This window comes from Scomber scombrus, chromosome 5 (genome assembly GCF_963691925.1).
Source record: "Scomber scombrus chromosome 5, fScoSco1.1, whole genome shotgun sequence".
Lineage (NCBI taxonomy): Eukaryota > Metazoa > Chordata > Actinopteri > Scombriformes > Scombridae > Scomber > Scomber scombrus.
This window is the reverse complement of record NC_084974.1, coordinates 14,295,290-14,311,329: the sequence shown is the minus strand read 5'-3', so window position 1 is coordinate 14,311,329 and position 16,040 is coordinate 14,295,290. Positions and strand designations below refer to the sequence as shown.

General features: G+C 39.0%; 1 protein-coding gene across 1 annotated transcript; it reads right to left on the bottom strand.

The window, feature by feature from the left end:
* Window positions 1–6,330: 6,330 nt before the first annotated feature.
* Window positions 6,331–8,633, bottom strand: si:dkey-202l22.3 (7 transmembrane receptor domain-containing protein). Its single transcript, XM_062419344.1, has 3 exons — window positions 8,144–8,633; window positions 7,608–8,005; window positions 6,331–6,552 (listed from the first exon to the last, which is right to left on the bottom strand). The coding sequence occupies exons 1-3, from the start codon at window positions 8,604–8,606 to the stop codon at window positions 6,331–6,333; spliced, it is 1,083 nt and encodes a 360-aa protein (XP_062275328.1). The 5' UTR covers window positions 8,607–8,633.
* Window positions 8,634–16,040: the final 7,407 nt, after the last annotated feature.

The window sequence follows — 16,040 nt, the reverse complement described above, 5'->3', positions numbered from 1 at the left end:
GACAGGAACAACATATTGTTGCTTTTGGTCCTCTTATGGGAGGAAAAATACAGAATAATTCTGGCCTCGTTTTTGTGCACAAACCTGAAAATTTGACTTGATATTTGCCAATGTTAAAATGCAGTCAAGTTTAAAGAAACAACTCAAAGCTGCAGTCTATCATCTTGCTGCATTAGGCTCAAGTTATTACAGATCCATTTTATCCAGAGTCAGCTCTTAATGAGCCAACTCAAGCTCCTGCCAGACTCCTTAGGGGATCAATATGGTTTCATTGATTAGCTGTTCTGGTTCATATGTGCAGAGTCGGTCTAAAAGCATTATATGTACAAGCTATTCCTAGAACCGTTATTTTAGCTTTTGAGTATTGTGAAACATACAAAACAGCACTTAATAGTAAGTAATTTTTCCTTTCCTTCACCATAATGAGCAATCACTGCTAATCAGTTCATGTTTCTATTGAACTGCTGCTACCCTGCTGCTCTCTGTGTTTTTAAGTGTGTCTTTAATGAAACAGCAAACTAAATTTGTCTAACTAATGCATTTCTCAACCACAAACACAAAGTGCCTCATCATTATATTTAATTTTTCATTAGCAACACAATAAGCAGGATAATTAATTTTCACTACGTTCTGTAACTACTGACATACATTCTGCTACGGTTAAATTAAATCAGCTTATTAACATTTAAATTACATGTATTTTTAACATATTTGTAGAGGTTATACTGTAAGTAATATACTGTACATTAAGGCATTTCCCATATCTACACACATGTATAGATTTGCCCTCATAGAAAGTCAGGTCAAGTCAAATTTATATGTAAAGCCCAGAGCTATCAATTTTCCTCAGAGGGTTTAACAATCTGTACTCCCACTATCCTTAAACCCTAACATGTAGATATGGAAAACTCCTCAGGAGAAGCAACAGTGGAAGTATTCCTCTTTCAAGTCAGGAAGGCATGCAATAAAGGCTGTATGTACAGGCAAAATATGGTAGAAGAATTAGCATGGAGAAAAAAAGACAATAAATTGTCCATGTAATAAGTACATTTGAAGGAAAATGTGTTTAAGAGTTTTAGGCAGAATGTAAAAGTGCTTAGAGAGATGATTTTGTGGATAAAGAAAGATGTTGAGCAACTTCTAGGTAGCACTGGTATCAGAAACCCCCTGCATCAAGACTTGAAGAAAGACTAAACACTCACATACACTACAAAAGAGATCCCCTCATAGTTATTCTTTATAACAAATGTCTTAACCACAAATACACTTTTAGTCCATAAATACTTCTTATGAATAAACGTGGATCACATTTAACCTGGACCACTCCCTTTTTACAAAAATGTGCATCAGCTGCAAAAACATAACACATGTTTTTGTATATTCTGAGTCACTTTGGGAAAAGAACACTGTTTAGGGTGTTTTTACTGCTCTTAAATCTGGGTCACATATGTAAGGCTTAAATTGTTCTCACACACTACATACATGCACCTTTTTATTTATATGCAGTGTCTGTCAGCACACATTCACACCCACAAAAGAGAAAATAGAAAAGCTTCTCATGTTGTTCATAATGCTCTTACCAAAACATGCACAGACACACAAGACACACACACATACACTAGTGTACTAGTTTTCAGGCTGTTATTCAGAACAAAATAAAGACACAAACCACTTTTTCCGAGCTTTAATTTATAGACAGGAACTAAAAAACTCAGCATAGTATATTTTAAACCTGCCTGGTATTCAGTTGCAGTCTTTCATGCACCACTGTGCCTCCACATGCATGCAATGTGGTTATGTACAAAAGACATAACCACAATATATTTTCTTTGCTCATTTTTCTTTAGATAACTGAAACACTTAAAAACACAGTGAAAGTAAACAGCACAGTTTATTTGTCAGTCATTTAGCCAAATACCATAACCCACTCATATATAACAAAACAGAGCAATACTAATTACAGTACAGTTAAATGCTATTTAAATTAGATTTGTTTTTGTATATTGGAATATAAAGAAAGCATATTCAGTGCAATAAGTCATTTATGATATATGAACAGTGGATTTACACTGTTGCAGCAATACCCAATTTCCAGTTATGGTGGTAATTTAATAGTTGTGGTTATTCAGAATAATTGCCTGCAGTATATTGTGAACATTCTTTTGTTTCATGTAACGCCTTTCCAATCCATTAACTTCACTATGACAACCTGCTACAGCTCATATAGCAGCCCAGAGGACAACCAAATCTAAATCCTCATTGTAAGGAGCTTAGTTTTTATGAACAGGTCTTTTATCAGAAGCTGGTCACCCTTGTCCCAGTCAAAAGTTTGTATATCCATTTATTGCAATATAAAGCAAACGAACTAGTGCAGCTCTCAGCCTTAGCCAAACAACTGAAGTGGAAGTGAGAGTCTTCAGAGCTCTCTTCGTCTTTTTAAATAAGGCAAAAATTCTGCATCTTGTATTTACCCTTTTTGTGTTAAGTGCACCATACATTTATAGCAAGCTTGCATTAACAAGGTTTCTGCTTCTTACTGGTGATGTGAGAAACAGAAGAGTAATACTGTAATAATGCACTTAAACTCCAACAGTGCAATAATTTGGATTTGATTATACTGCACTGATATGTTTATTCAGTGCAGGTCATTTTGGCCCTTCATGAGCTCTGATAACTTCCCTTGTTTTGGAGAAGGTTGAAACAAAGCTGTAGCAGCATACTCACTATATTGAGATCATTGGCCATTAAGTGAGCAGTCAGCATTCTTTTGCTGCTTGCGTGAACTCCGCCAGTGCGAGCAAGCAGCAGTGCTAACAGCTAAAAATCACAATATCACAATATATTTGACATGCCTTCCAGTAATGCCAGCTTAACTACCCGGCAAGAAAGCCAGCTCAGGGTAAGACATTAGCAGACTCAATTTCTAAGCTAACGTCAGCTAGTGATGCAGACTGTTGGCACTGTAGGGGGGTGGGAGATAGTCAAGGCACTCAGGAGTGCACATAAACATCATATTCTTTGGATTTTTCCAGCAAAACTTTCTAGAGTTGTTTACATAGAAATCAGTCCACAGGCAACTAAGAAAGTCTGGTCTAATTTTGTTATTTTTTCACATTCATTTGATTATTTAAGTTAATTTTTGGATGTATTAAACTAAAATCTGATGACAGCAGTGGAGTTGTTTGCTTATTTTATCAGCACCGTCAATCAAATCTGATTAATTAAAACATGTCTGAAGTAGATATTTAAGATTTCAAACCAAGCTGCAAGTGGCATTAGGGTATATCATGTCACATCCTGTCTGTTGTTTCTGTTGGGTTTTAGTTTGTGTCTTATTTTGAAAGTTTTGCTCCTTGTGTGTGTGGTTGTTTTTACTTCCTGTGTTTTACCGCCTTAGTTGATTTCCTCATGTGTTTCACCTGTGTCTTGTTTCACTCACCTGTATCCTTGTTTGTAATCATCCCTTATCTATATAGGTTTCGGTTTTCAGTTCAGTCATTGTCCAAGTCTTTGTTTTACTTGCCTCCGTTTGAGTTGCCTTTGTATTGAGTTTCCCACGTGTTGGAAAAATAAAGTACATATTCCAGACTTTGTCAGCCTGCAGTCTCCGCATTTGGGTCCACCTGCTCCGCCATTCTTGACATATCGAGGGGAAATTCACCATTATAACAACTAACCTCTCTCGCAGACCCTTTCAGAGAGAGCATCAGGGCAAAACATCCATACAGCTGAATGCAGTCTCAAGGCTCAGTTAACGAAAGAAGCCAGGGCAATCCAGCTGCCGAGCAACAGGCAGCAAAATAATCAGATTGTTAAAAAGTTAAAATTGGCACCAACGGCACTGGCTATGGAGCTTGTACCAAAGCTACACAGGGTGTTTTTTGTTCTTGCCGGTCACCTGATGGAGTAAATGGTGTTTTGGCATTTTCGAATGAGCTGATTGGCTTTGTTGATGGACAATCTACCCTGCAATATGAAACTGTTATTGTGTGTGATGTACAAATGTAATACTTTCACTTAACAGTAGAAAAACAATCCTTTTATCATAAGCAGTAATAATAATGAAAACTGTCACACTCTGAATAACAAATTGAACATAATTAATGTTGCTTAAATGTAATTTACACATCACATTAGACACTTCTGGGGTGAGTCTCTTAACAGAAGCAATGTTAACTTGATATCCGGGCTCTGACAAATCTAGAAAGCATTAATCTTACTTAATGGAAACTCAACAGGGATAGTGACAGCACAGCAATCTTTATAGGCGACTGTATTGTTTGTGCTCGGAATAAGTTCAGGCCATCGTCACAAGAAAACCAACAGTATAGGTCTAAAGTTCAGCCAGCAAGAATGATCTATTTATGTTTATGCCATCTAGTTGCCATAATAATCATAACCCAAGAAGGCGATGCAGTTTAGATGACATCAATTAAAAGGTGACTTCCTGTAATGTAAGGAGGGATGACTAGATAGTTATTTAGATGCCAGAAAGTCAAAAAGCAGACTTCGCTGCAGGACACCACCATTCGCTTCCTGTTTCCAACCACGAGTCAGGGCACTTCTTTAAAAATTGTAACATTATGATTTTGTTTACTGTTGCCATGATGCTGAAGGTTGTGTAACTTTAAGACCAGTACTAACTGCATTTCAAGTGATAATTTTAGCCAAATCATTTATCTTTCCTAGACCGAAAGATAAAAGGCTACCATGTGTTGTTCTGGAGTGCAAGTACAACTGACTAGTGTGGTTGTTTATATATGAATATGTGTTGGAGATATTAAGTTGATTATTGTGACAGTGTTGTTTTCCAGACAGAGCCAAAGCATTGGGAGACTGCTCATCAGATAACACCTTTATGAATTTGGTACAGATTCAACTTTTACAAACAGGGGTGTGAAAGTCACATATTTAATCTCCAACTTCTGTACACAAGCTGTGCACACAGCGTTGTGTGTGCACTAATACAAACATATCTACCCATGTACATTTATGACACAGAAAGAGCCAAATTCTAGAAAAAAACTACATAATAACATTGCTAATAGCAGGCAAGATGTATTAAATGTGATAAATCTAATATAAGGTGGGTGATATACAGTACCAGTAACTGATACTACAGTCTCCTCTTTTCTAAATGACAAATAAGACAACTTTACATTTTCACACTGCGTGCACTGCATCCAGTACACCGTATCCAATTTTGCAGGTGATATACCAAGAGACGTCAACATAATGCAACTTTAAAAGGTGATTTTGGAGTGGGGGTGGGGGTGGGGGGGGGGGGGGGGTATGTGGTTGGATGGCTGAATAATTTGTTGGCAAAAGCAGCAGGACACTTTTCGAGACCGACAACTGGACATTCTCAATGTCATGTTGGACATTTTATTCTGATTCTGTTTTTTAGTGTTATGTCTGGCATTTTAACTTGGCATTTAACATTGAGATATTTTAACCATATTTTACTATTTTAACCCAAACCATGATCTTTCCCTAAGCAAGTGGTTTTTGTACCTAAACCAAAAAAACAACGTTAAATGAGGGAAACATGCAGCATTACATTGACATGTCACCTACATGCAAAATTGGACTTTGGTCACATGCAATTTGAAAGTATAAAGTTGTTTTGTTTGACGCAGATTGTGAGATAATAATAATATGTTCACCACATCTGAAGCACAGACATTCAGAACAAGGGACACCCTAAAATATCTCTCTCTGTCTTTTGCACATCCTGTTCTTTCTGTCTGTTATCCATGTGCAGCAAGAAGAGTTCATTGTTCGGTCAGCTCCCTGAAGTCAAACATGTACTGTTTTAGTATAACCAGCCCCTGTAACCAGTGCACATACCCCTGATCTCAGCCCCTAGCATCAGTCACCTACAATACATAGCCTCCTCAGCCTGAGGCACTGTTTATGCCCCTGATGGCCTTTTTAAAGCCGCTGTATCTGCTTAGTGTCTATGCCAGCAGCTCAGCCGTCCAAGAAAAACACAGGGATCCCAGAGGACAACTTGATCTTCCTCATCATGATGCTTAGCTACAGTCTGGTCTGGATCCACTTCTTTGCTTGTTTGTCATAAGTGGCCTTTTTCAACACTGCCTGTGGTTACTGTACATGAGAGGACCAAATGTCTTGAAGTCAGAAACTGCTTGAAAAACATGGACAAAGCTGGTTTAAATGAGTGTTGAGCCATTGCCTTGTTTTCTCCTGGACACATCAGACATTATCATCAGTGTCAGGGGTTGGGTGTTAGCTTGTGGGTATGTACAGGACTCTGCATGTCATGAGTTGCTAAATGAGGTGTGTCACAGCCGGCATAGTCGGAAATCAGCATCTGGATATCGATCTCTCCACCATCCTCTTCTGTCGACATGGACAGAGATAGCCTTTCAGGTGCATGCGTACCTTGCTGTGCAGTGAGGCGTATATGAAGGGATTGTAACACGCAGAGCTCATGGCCACTAAATGACAGCAGACTTGTAAGACGTTTATGTAGCGCTTCCCTATGATGTGGAAGTCTGGGTCCAGGTCCAGCAATAGGTTCAGCACCTAAACAAAAACAATGCGAATACTTGAATTGGCATTGAATCTGTATTGAACTTATCGCCACTCTATGCAGGAGTTGAAAATGCAGCAGCTGGATTGCAATGCATGCAGCACAAACATTTCAGAAATTGCATTTTTTCTTGTGTGACAATAAAAATTAATAATTAAAATTAAAAACTATATATGAAAAATATATTGAGTGGGTACTTACCATCTAAACCAACTTAACAGTTTTTTCCCCATTAAGAATAATTTTTACCAAGTTGCACCACCCTGTCTGTAAGATGTCCTAAAAATTAATTGTTAACACCTGCAAACTTCTCATGAAAATTTCCTTTAAAATAAAGCATTACCAATAACTCTAGAATTTAAAAAACCTCCTAGGCAAGCCTGCTCAACCCTGCTTTGTAACCATTTCCCTCTTCTTCCATTAATATGAAGGTAACATCCTAATCTGTTAGGCTTTTGCATGATTCATTGTGGATATAATGCTGTATTTGTTGCCTCAGTTATCTCGAGATGAGCTACTCTGGTTAATGATGTGTAAAATTGAATCATCTCATGGACTTTGCAAGACAGCTGGATTCACAAGATCACATGAGAATCCATCTGGTCAGGCTTCAAGTTATGCGCTTGTGTCTGAGCCAATGATTTGGACCAACCAGCATCCTATGAGGAACTACTGGCATCTACAGGTGTGACAACAGTGAGAAACTAAGATAGCCTGCAATAGATGATGATAGATGGTTCATTCAGTCACCTGCCAAGTATACTTTGAAAGTGCCCTTTTACAAACAGTTTGAAAGACAACTTCACAGATGGTTTATTGTAACAAACCATCTTGCTCATCAGGTTAGATAGTTAAGGCTTCACTTTACTTTCCACTTCCCTGCTGTTGCGTTTATGATTTTCTAAGACATACAGTACCTATAGGAAGAAGGAACTTCATTGCCCTCCCACGCTTACGTTCTATAAAAAGATCTTCCTCAAATTTCACTGAAGGGCTTAGATACGGAGTAAAAGTGTGGCTTTAGCTTTGTATCTAACTTAAGACTCACCTGCAGGGGCAGCCAGCACAGGGCAAATGCAAGCACTGAGGCCACTAGCAGTGAGAAGGTCTTCTTCCTCCTTTGGCTCCAACACTGCTGACTGTTGGATGGCTCCCCGGGTACTGAATACCGTTTTAGACTGATGGTAATGGCACAGTAGGATACGCTGACAGACAGCAGCGGGATCATATAAGAGGCTATGAGAATGAAACAGGAGTAAAGCAGCCGCAGATTGCCACTATTTGGCCAGAATTCCTCACACACAACCAGGTCAATGCCACTGGGTCGCAGGTCCAGGTAGCGTGTGTAGAGCGATGGAGGGGCAGCCAGGGCCAGAGATAAAAGCCAGACGCCCAGATTCACTGCACCACAACCCCATACAGAGATCCTCCTCCGCACTGGATGAGCTGAGATGAAAAGGAAAAATAAATACTTTATTTCATTTATTAAAGCAATTATGTGTCGACTATAAATTTATTAGCTTCTCGTCACTATAAAAAAATACCCATAATCAGTAACAATAAAAAATCAAGTTGTGCTCTTACCTACAACAATATAGCGGTCCACAGCAATGGCAGTTAGAGAAAGCACTGATGCAAACACTGTAGCACATTGCAGCAAAGGGACCAGGTGGCAGAGGGGTCTTCCAAAAGCCCAGCCGTGGCTGTCAAAGGCGTAAGACACTGTCAGAGGAACACAGCTCAGACACATAAGCAGGTCTCCAGCTGCTAAGTTCCCAATGAAAAAGTTGGTGGCATTGTGGAGTTTCTTGTCACCCAAGATGCAGGCCAAAAGGAAGGAGTTTCCAACACCAGCCACGATCACTACGATGCAGTAGAGGGGCAGGAAGAGAAGCTTGAAGCGTTGAAGAACCTCCATACCTACAAACATGTCTAAAGGGTCACTGTGGTTGAGTCCTTGACTTTTGCTGCCTTCAAGTCTTTCGAGTCCTACTTCATGGCTGGTGTTATCGGTCACAGTGAAATCCTCATTCATAAAGATATCCATCTCTCTGGAGGCAAATCTAAAAAATGGGAGACAATGATCAAAAATAAATCTACATCAATGATAAGTAAGTAACCAACCACCCACATATTTGTGATTCTTCTGTCATTGCACACATAATCAATATGTGTCGCCTACATTTGTTCTATAGGGAACTGACTGAATGAAAGTGTTACTGACATTTGTTTAGATTTCAGTCAGGTCAGTGACATTTTGATATGTCACTTCTTATATTCCAGTTTTTTTAAAGAAATAAATTAATAACATGACTTAATGTTTTTAGGGCAGATATACATGTTCACTACAACAGTTCCTTTAGGGAGCATTTCTGCAGTGTAAAGCAGTTCCTACAAGAGGAAGCTGATCCAGAGGCAGAATAGGTTGCTCCTCTATTTTAGGACAAGAGGGTAATTGGTTGGAAAACAAAAAAAATCACTGAATCTAAATATAATTTAGAAAATATTTTCTCTTCTTGGGATAAAATCCATGAATGAAATTCTGATTAAAATGCCTCAACACTGACACCTGCAGGACAGGCACCTGCAGCTGTGTCCCAATTCAGGCCCCTGAACTGGGACATTGGGACACAGCTTGTGTGGAGTAGATAGAAGAGAGCAGGGGAGGATGGGCTCCTGCTGTCCTCCTTAAGGCAGGATCTCTTAAATCAGTTTTATGTTCATTTTTTTTCATGCTAATTTGTTACTGGCCAAAATGCAAAATGGCGCTCCAAGGGACAATGTCAATAAATTCATACAGTAGCATATTAGAAAATCTATAATGTGTAAATCGCAAACTACACTTTTATTTTATTTAGGCTTTTTCAACTGAGCCTAAATGTCCTTCTTTCAGATTTATATTTCCAGGCAGTTGAGCAGTAAGTTAGTTACTTAGCCAACACAACAATTAGCTTGTTGTAGCAGCTCTGAAGCACTTTTAAGAACTGTTGTGAAGCTAACAGGAGAAGGGTTAGCGGATGAAGAGACCTGCACGGGCCTGGCTAGCTGGACACATGGTGACAGTACTAGGGGGATTTTCAGCAGCCTGACCTGCTGCTGCTCTGAAGTTAACTCCTCTCAACAACAATATAAAGTTAACAACATCATTTAAATGAAACAACAAATTGCTGCTAATGATATCAGACTGGTTCACATAGGTCTGTTAAACAAATAAGCAGCTTCAAACGCAATGGGACGTTATAGGCCATCCCAACTCTCCCAGAAGTTCCGGGAGTCTCCCGCATATTGATAGTGGCTCCTTGACGCCTGCAAATGAGACAAAATCTCCCGGAATCTGGATCGAGCAAGCAAGAGTGTGCTGTAGAGATTGACTGCGTGTGTGTGTGTGTGTGTGTGTGTGTGTGTGTTTGTGTGACTATCAATGCAGTGCGTGTGAGAGCAAAGCGTCCTGATAGCTCTGTGTTGCTGCTTATTAGACCAATCGACCGCCAGCCCCCCCCCCCCTCCCTGAAATTACTTTTTGCAGGTTGGGATGTCTGCATAGATACTCCATCTTCATCTACATCAGATAACATGTCAGATACACTTTCTCTCTCTCTGTTTCTTTGGTTGCTAATTTCTTCTCTGATTGTTATGTATCTCTTGAACAAAGATGCAGCAGAGATCATAATCATGTGCTGTAGGTAGTTTGCTTGGACACTGAAGCTGTTGAAGACTTGCAGTGAGCTGTCTGGACTCACATGGAAAGAGTCTGATTCATTTGGCATTGATCCAGTTTTGATTTGAGTGGTTGTTTAGACGCCTGCTGATGTTGTGTAATCTGTGAATCAGTGTGCAGGTGTTGCTGCTTGCTTGAGAAAATTACTTCATTCTTGCTTGTTTTTAAGCAGAGCTTAAGTGTCATGTTTGTAGGCTGCATTTGTAAGTTGTGCATGTCATGTATTTTATACATTAATACTTATTGATATGAAACCACTTTTAGATCTGTGAAAGTTTTAGTGTCCAATCTTTCTCATATTCAGCACTGATATATATATATAATTTTGTGGCACTTGATATATTTCTATATACTATGAAAATAGATTGGAAATTTGAAATGTAGTCTGTTTTTGATATAGTAATATAAATCTGTAGAAAATTATTATACATTTTAAGTTAACTTTGTTGGTAAAATGACACAATCTTCCATGTTACATTCTGTTTGAATATTGGTTGCTATAATTTAACAGGTTGTGCTGTAAGTTATATTGGTGTATGATGTTTTAAAATCTTGTTCCATGTCGTACTTTGTAACTTTGAGCACCTGCTCCTCTAAAGGTCTCTACACTGCCAAAAAAAAAAAAAAAAAAAAAAAGTAGTTGCATAATGCAGAACTTTCCAGCAGAAACAGCACTGTAAACAAACTAAAAATGGCCAAGATCTTACTAACAACTGTATATTGCATGATGTTTTGGCCCATAATTGATTGTTTGTCCCAAGGTACCCAACAATTCCCATAAACTGCTCGTCAGTGACTGATTTGGACCTTACAAGAACTTGTGGCTACAGTTCAAAATAAAACACAATTGCATACAACAAAGAATCTTGAGAATTTCCTGGAATTAAATTGCGTAAAACTGTACTGGGAAGAGGTAGGATACTGTTGACCATACATAAAGTCCAATATTTGTGTGAAGAAAAATTAATTGACTTTGACAATAAATTACTTCTACAGAGAAATGTTTCACTACATTGCCTAGAGAGCATTCAAAGATGATGGATATTTTATTGCATTCAGTGTCCTGTAATCTATCATGCAGTGGAGCATTATGTACCCTGGTGCCTTTTGCTTTCAAATAGCTGTTAAATCTAATTTCTGGCCCCATCTGTGCATCCTGTGGATATGAGATAGGAATCCACAGACATAAAATATCATGAGGAAGGAAAATAGCTGTTACCTCTGTGGTATTATAGGAAAAAATATAAAATGTTATAGCAATCTTTTTTTTTTATTACTTTAGAGTTATCATGAAAAGTTCTTGGTTTGTATCATAACAGTGAATGAAAAAATCTCAAAGCCTCAAGGGCCATCCACACTGAGAACAATAAGTGAAGCATAGCGTTAGTTCATGCAGGACACGGAAGTCATATGCCCCAGCTGTAATCAGCTGACAGCCACTGATTGAATCAGCACACCTTATCAGTCACACACCAATCACAGCCATTCTCACCACAAGGCGATCCCTTTCAATATTACTCCCACCTACACTGATCTAGCTTCACCATTGCTCACACTGCTGCTGGCAAAGCTTGCCTCCACCACCCCAGCCTCCACCTTTCCGGTTCAGGGTCCCATCATGGCTCTAGGGTCAATCTGCAATTCATGTCTTTCTTTCGGCCCACTCCAAGGTGGTTTTGCATTGCGCTCACTGTTTTTAGCTCAGTATGTTGCTGGCTAATCCAGGGAGCATCTTAGAGTGGAGCCTTCGACGCCAAGTAAAACTGTATTAGGCCTACCATTTGTGGCATTAAAAAATCTATGACGAGAGTGTTCCTGACTGAAGTATAACGATAACGACAACTATGTGAGTGTTCACACTGAGAATGATAACGTAATGTAAACAGCGGTGTCCAGTACGCATTGCAAGCTCCAGCTGTGTCTGCAGCTATTTATTGATGAGATGTTACTAAGATGTTACTGCTGTAGTATGTTGTACGGAGAAATTAAACAGAAAAGCAAAAGAATTCAGAGGTGGGTGGTGATTCAGTGTGTTTATCAGAAGTATTTCAGACACTAGTTGCTGTGATGTTTCAGTATTTACAGACCAAACTGACCCGCAGCAGATGTTGAAGTGAGGTGTGTAAAAGTGCACCGCTGCAGCAGTAACACAGTATGAGTACAGATCTGCTTACAAAGATCCGCTAACTTGTTAACTTGCTAACTGTTTTTTTACATTATAATAGAGAACAAAGTTCCAGCATCTTTGTAATAATAAAGAACTATCTAAAGAAATCACCTCCTTCTCAGTGTGGACAGCCCTTCAGACTATACCACAGTCTGCTATCTTAAGACAGGAAGTGAGTGTGAAGAGAAGCAGTCTGGTAAAATGGCAACACACCTGTCTGTGTTTGACTGGCTGTCGGTGTTTACCAGTGGACAGCAGATTTGAGTCACTTGGCAACACGGCCTAGTTAGCTACAAGTTAGTTAGCTAGCTTGGCTTCATTCACAAATAACGTCTGCTTATCGTAACCCATTGAATAAAAAAAAACAACGCCGACCAACTGCATGTGAAGTTGCAGCGTGTGCCTTATAACACACGTTGTTCATTTTTCATTTTCTTTCTTGGTAGGGGAAATACTGCAGTAGCCCAGAAATGTCTGCAAGTCTGATTGTTTCATGCATCTACAAGAGTTAACTTGCCTATACATACTACACTGGTCCAGTTGGTTCTAACTGTTCTTCTCATTTTATTAGTTCTGTCTTTGACTCTTCTGTTACAGAGTGTGACTGTCTGTAGGCTACTCCACCTACAAAGCAGAGACTAATCTCATGCAGGTGGCTTCGATAGATCTGTCTTCCATCATTGCGGCTTAAAGCGTCTGCAGTTAATACTGAAAATGCTGGTGGCTGCACTTCAATGATTTTCTGAAGTCAATCTTTTTTTTCAACTTTGCTTTGTTATCATGACCTTTATCCACAGATCTGTGTTTGCTATATATAGAATTTATTCTTGCCAACAAGGAGATTTGCTGTCACTTAAAGGATTTTTTTGCTGTTATTTTTTGTAAGGTCTGTATGGAAATTCTGTTAAAATTGAATATTGATTGAAACATCTACAAGTATAGTGCAATCAGGGGCTGTTGTATAGATTGAAAAAGGCTATGCTAGTCAAAAGTAAAAGTAAAATTAGTGCAGCCAACTCTCAACTGTCAAATGCTGCAGCCTTTAACCGGCACAAAAAAAAGTGGCACACTTGCCTGATCATTTCCTGAAATGTTATAATTGTTGACAAGCTCAAAACAAAAAAGCCTCATGCTCCAATTCTGATCCATCATTCCCTTGTTAGGGGAAGCTGAACCATGATCTGTTCATAATTTATCTTCCTATTGTTACAGAATAGCAGATTAAAACCACAGAAACTGGCAGAAACCGCTTTCATAGTTTGCAGATGACTCTGACTACAGTCTTCCAGGGAACAAGGCCATGGGATTGTTAACCTCAACAGAAAGACAGTGACAGCCTCCTTCTGTATTTTAAATGAGGGAATATAAAGAGAGACAACATGATTTGTTTTATTTTGTTTCCCTCAGTAACACTGAGCAAGACCACCCCAAAAATCTATGAGTCATGCTGGTTAGGAAAGTCACTGTATCAACTTGAATTGTCTTTTTTTATTTGTTTGTGTAAGGTTATTGTTTGGCATTTTGCTTAATTTGATAGTGATAGTAGAGAGAGAGACACAAAAAGGGCAGGGATCCCAGGCTGCTGCAGTAAGGACTCAGCCCTGATGTGTGGTATGCGCTCTACCAGGTGAGCCAGGTTTGTTTTGAAAGTAATTGTGCTTTCCCTGACCAAACCCTCCTCTGGGTTCGTAAAGATTTGGTGGCTGGTTACAATATTGCTTGATACCATATGTTTAAATGTTTCTAAATGTTATTATAGGCAGCAGAGCTCACTTCTGAAAGTCGACTACAGACTACACCTGAGTAGCATTGCATTTTATTTTTGTAAACATCCATTGCTTCTAATTGTGATTATAAACTATTTTAATATATTACAGATTTGAGATGCTGCCTTTGGAATATCTGACACAGCAAATATTCAGCTTAAAAGTGCCTAGCTGGTGTCCAGTCACAACCAGTGGAAAGATGTGTTATTCATTTTTCAGCCATGTATGGACTGAAACTGTCCATAGCACCACATCAAACCTTTCAAATTTGAGAAATATCAGTCCACTGTGCTTAAACACATTCCAGTGAGGTAAGATTTAAAAGGTTAGGTTTCAAAACTTTGTTCAAAAATGTGTCACTCAATGACAGCTCCAACTTGGAGCTCTGTGTTAAGGAGCTGGCCTTACAGCTGCCAAGTGATTATTAGCTTGTATTTTGGAAAGCTCCCCATTCTCCAGTATACAAAGAAGGTTTCTTGACTTCATAGTCATAGCAAGCATTGAACACTGGGATGCAAATGTGCACCTGGCAAAAATAGAACATATTTCATACTGGTAACAAGCAATTACTGTTAGAAAATCCTAATAAATTGATCTGCTTGTGTGTATAGGTCAAGAGTAGCTGGGGTCCAGGGAGCCAAAGGGAACAATGTGGGGGAGTGATAGAGTTGCAAAACAGGTGCTCTTGTTTCTAATTGTTTGTGTGCATGTCAGTCTTACATTGACTAATGCTTACAGATTTATATATTTTCTGCAGTTTCCTGTCTCCACTGGAGATATGAGTAACACAAAGAGCCTACAGTGCTGCTAACTGCTTTGTGAGGCTGCTTTTAACCGCAGCTGTACATTCTGCTAAATGCTGGTGTCAATGTGTGGAAATTCTCACAGAAAAAATAATGATGTCTAGCAGGTGTCAGGCCCACAATCTTAAGTTATGTTGCATGTCAACATTTCCTTATTAACTCTAAACCCAAAGTACAACCAAGGCTTGTGGGAATGTCAAGTTTTAACCTGATGATGGTGCTAGAGTAAAGTTAAGGGGGTCATATTTTTTATTATTCATCCTCTGGGGATCATGAATATCTTTCATGGCAGTCCCTCCAGCAGTTGTAGAGATATTTCTGTTCAAACCAAAAATGTGTACCTTATGGTGAGTCTGCAGAAAAAGTCAAGGAAAAACCAAAATCTTTAGAATATATAATCTGGGAACCATTAATATTTGTTCAAAATCTGGGGCCAGTCCATCTAAGATGTCGACATATTTCACAGAATAAGTGAAAACTTTGACCTGCTAGTGACACTAGTTGAAAGGTCAAAGTATCACTAAAGATGTCAGGACTAATCCTCTGGGAACCATGAATGTCTGTGCAAAATTTCACAGAGACCAGATCTGGACCAAAGTGGTGAACTGACTGACAGACATTTCCATTTCCATGCACAGAGTCATGCTGCTGCTAAAAGACAGCATGATCAGTTATTTTTATCAATGGAATGGAGTCATGTTTGACAATCCTGCAAGCTTAATTTTTTCTAAAAGCGAGGGTATGATCCCAATTAGACTACATTTAAGCCCCAAGAGAAGCTGCCACAGAATGCTAAGTTTCTCAATACTGAAACAATCACTGAGGATGTTTCATGCTCAAATTAAATCACAAGAAATAATCCCTTGATATAATCTGTGTAGAGAAGACTGGTGGCAGCACAGCAGATATTTTTCCATCCCATCAGCACATGGATGAATGATTCAGATAGCTGATCAAATCTTTAGCAGATGGATCCACTCCAGTTAGTCAGTGTGTGTAGCACATCAGTGCAATCAGTTTGAAATGT

Coding starts and splice junctions, on each gene's coding strand:
- si:dkey-202l22.3 (XM_062419344.1), bottom strand. CDS start 8,606: ATGGATATCTTTATGAATGAGGATTTCACTGTGACCGATAACACCAGC. Junction 8,006..8,143: donor GGACCGCTATATTGTTGTAG/GTAAGAGCACAA, acceptor TTTTCATCTCAG/CTCATCCAGTGCGGAGGAGG. Junction 6,553..7,607: donor TGTGCTGGCTGCCCCTGCAG/GTGAGTCTTAAG, acceptor GTTTTTGTTTAG/GTGCTGAACCTATTGCTGGA.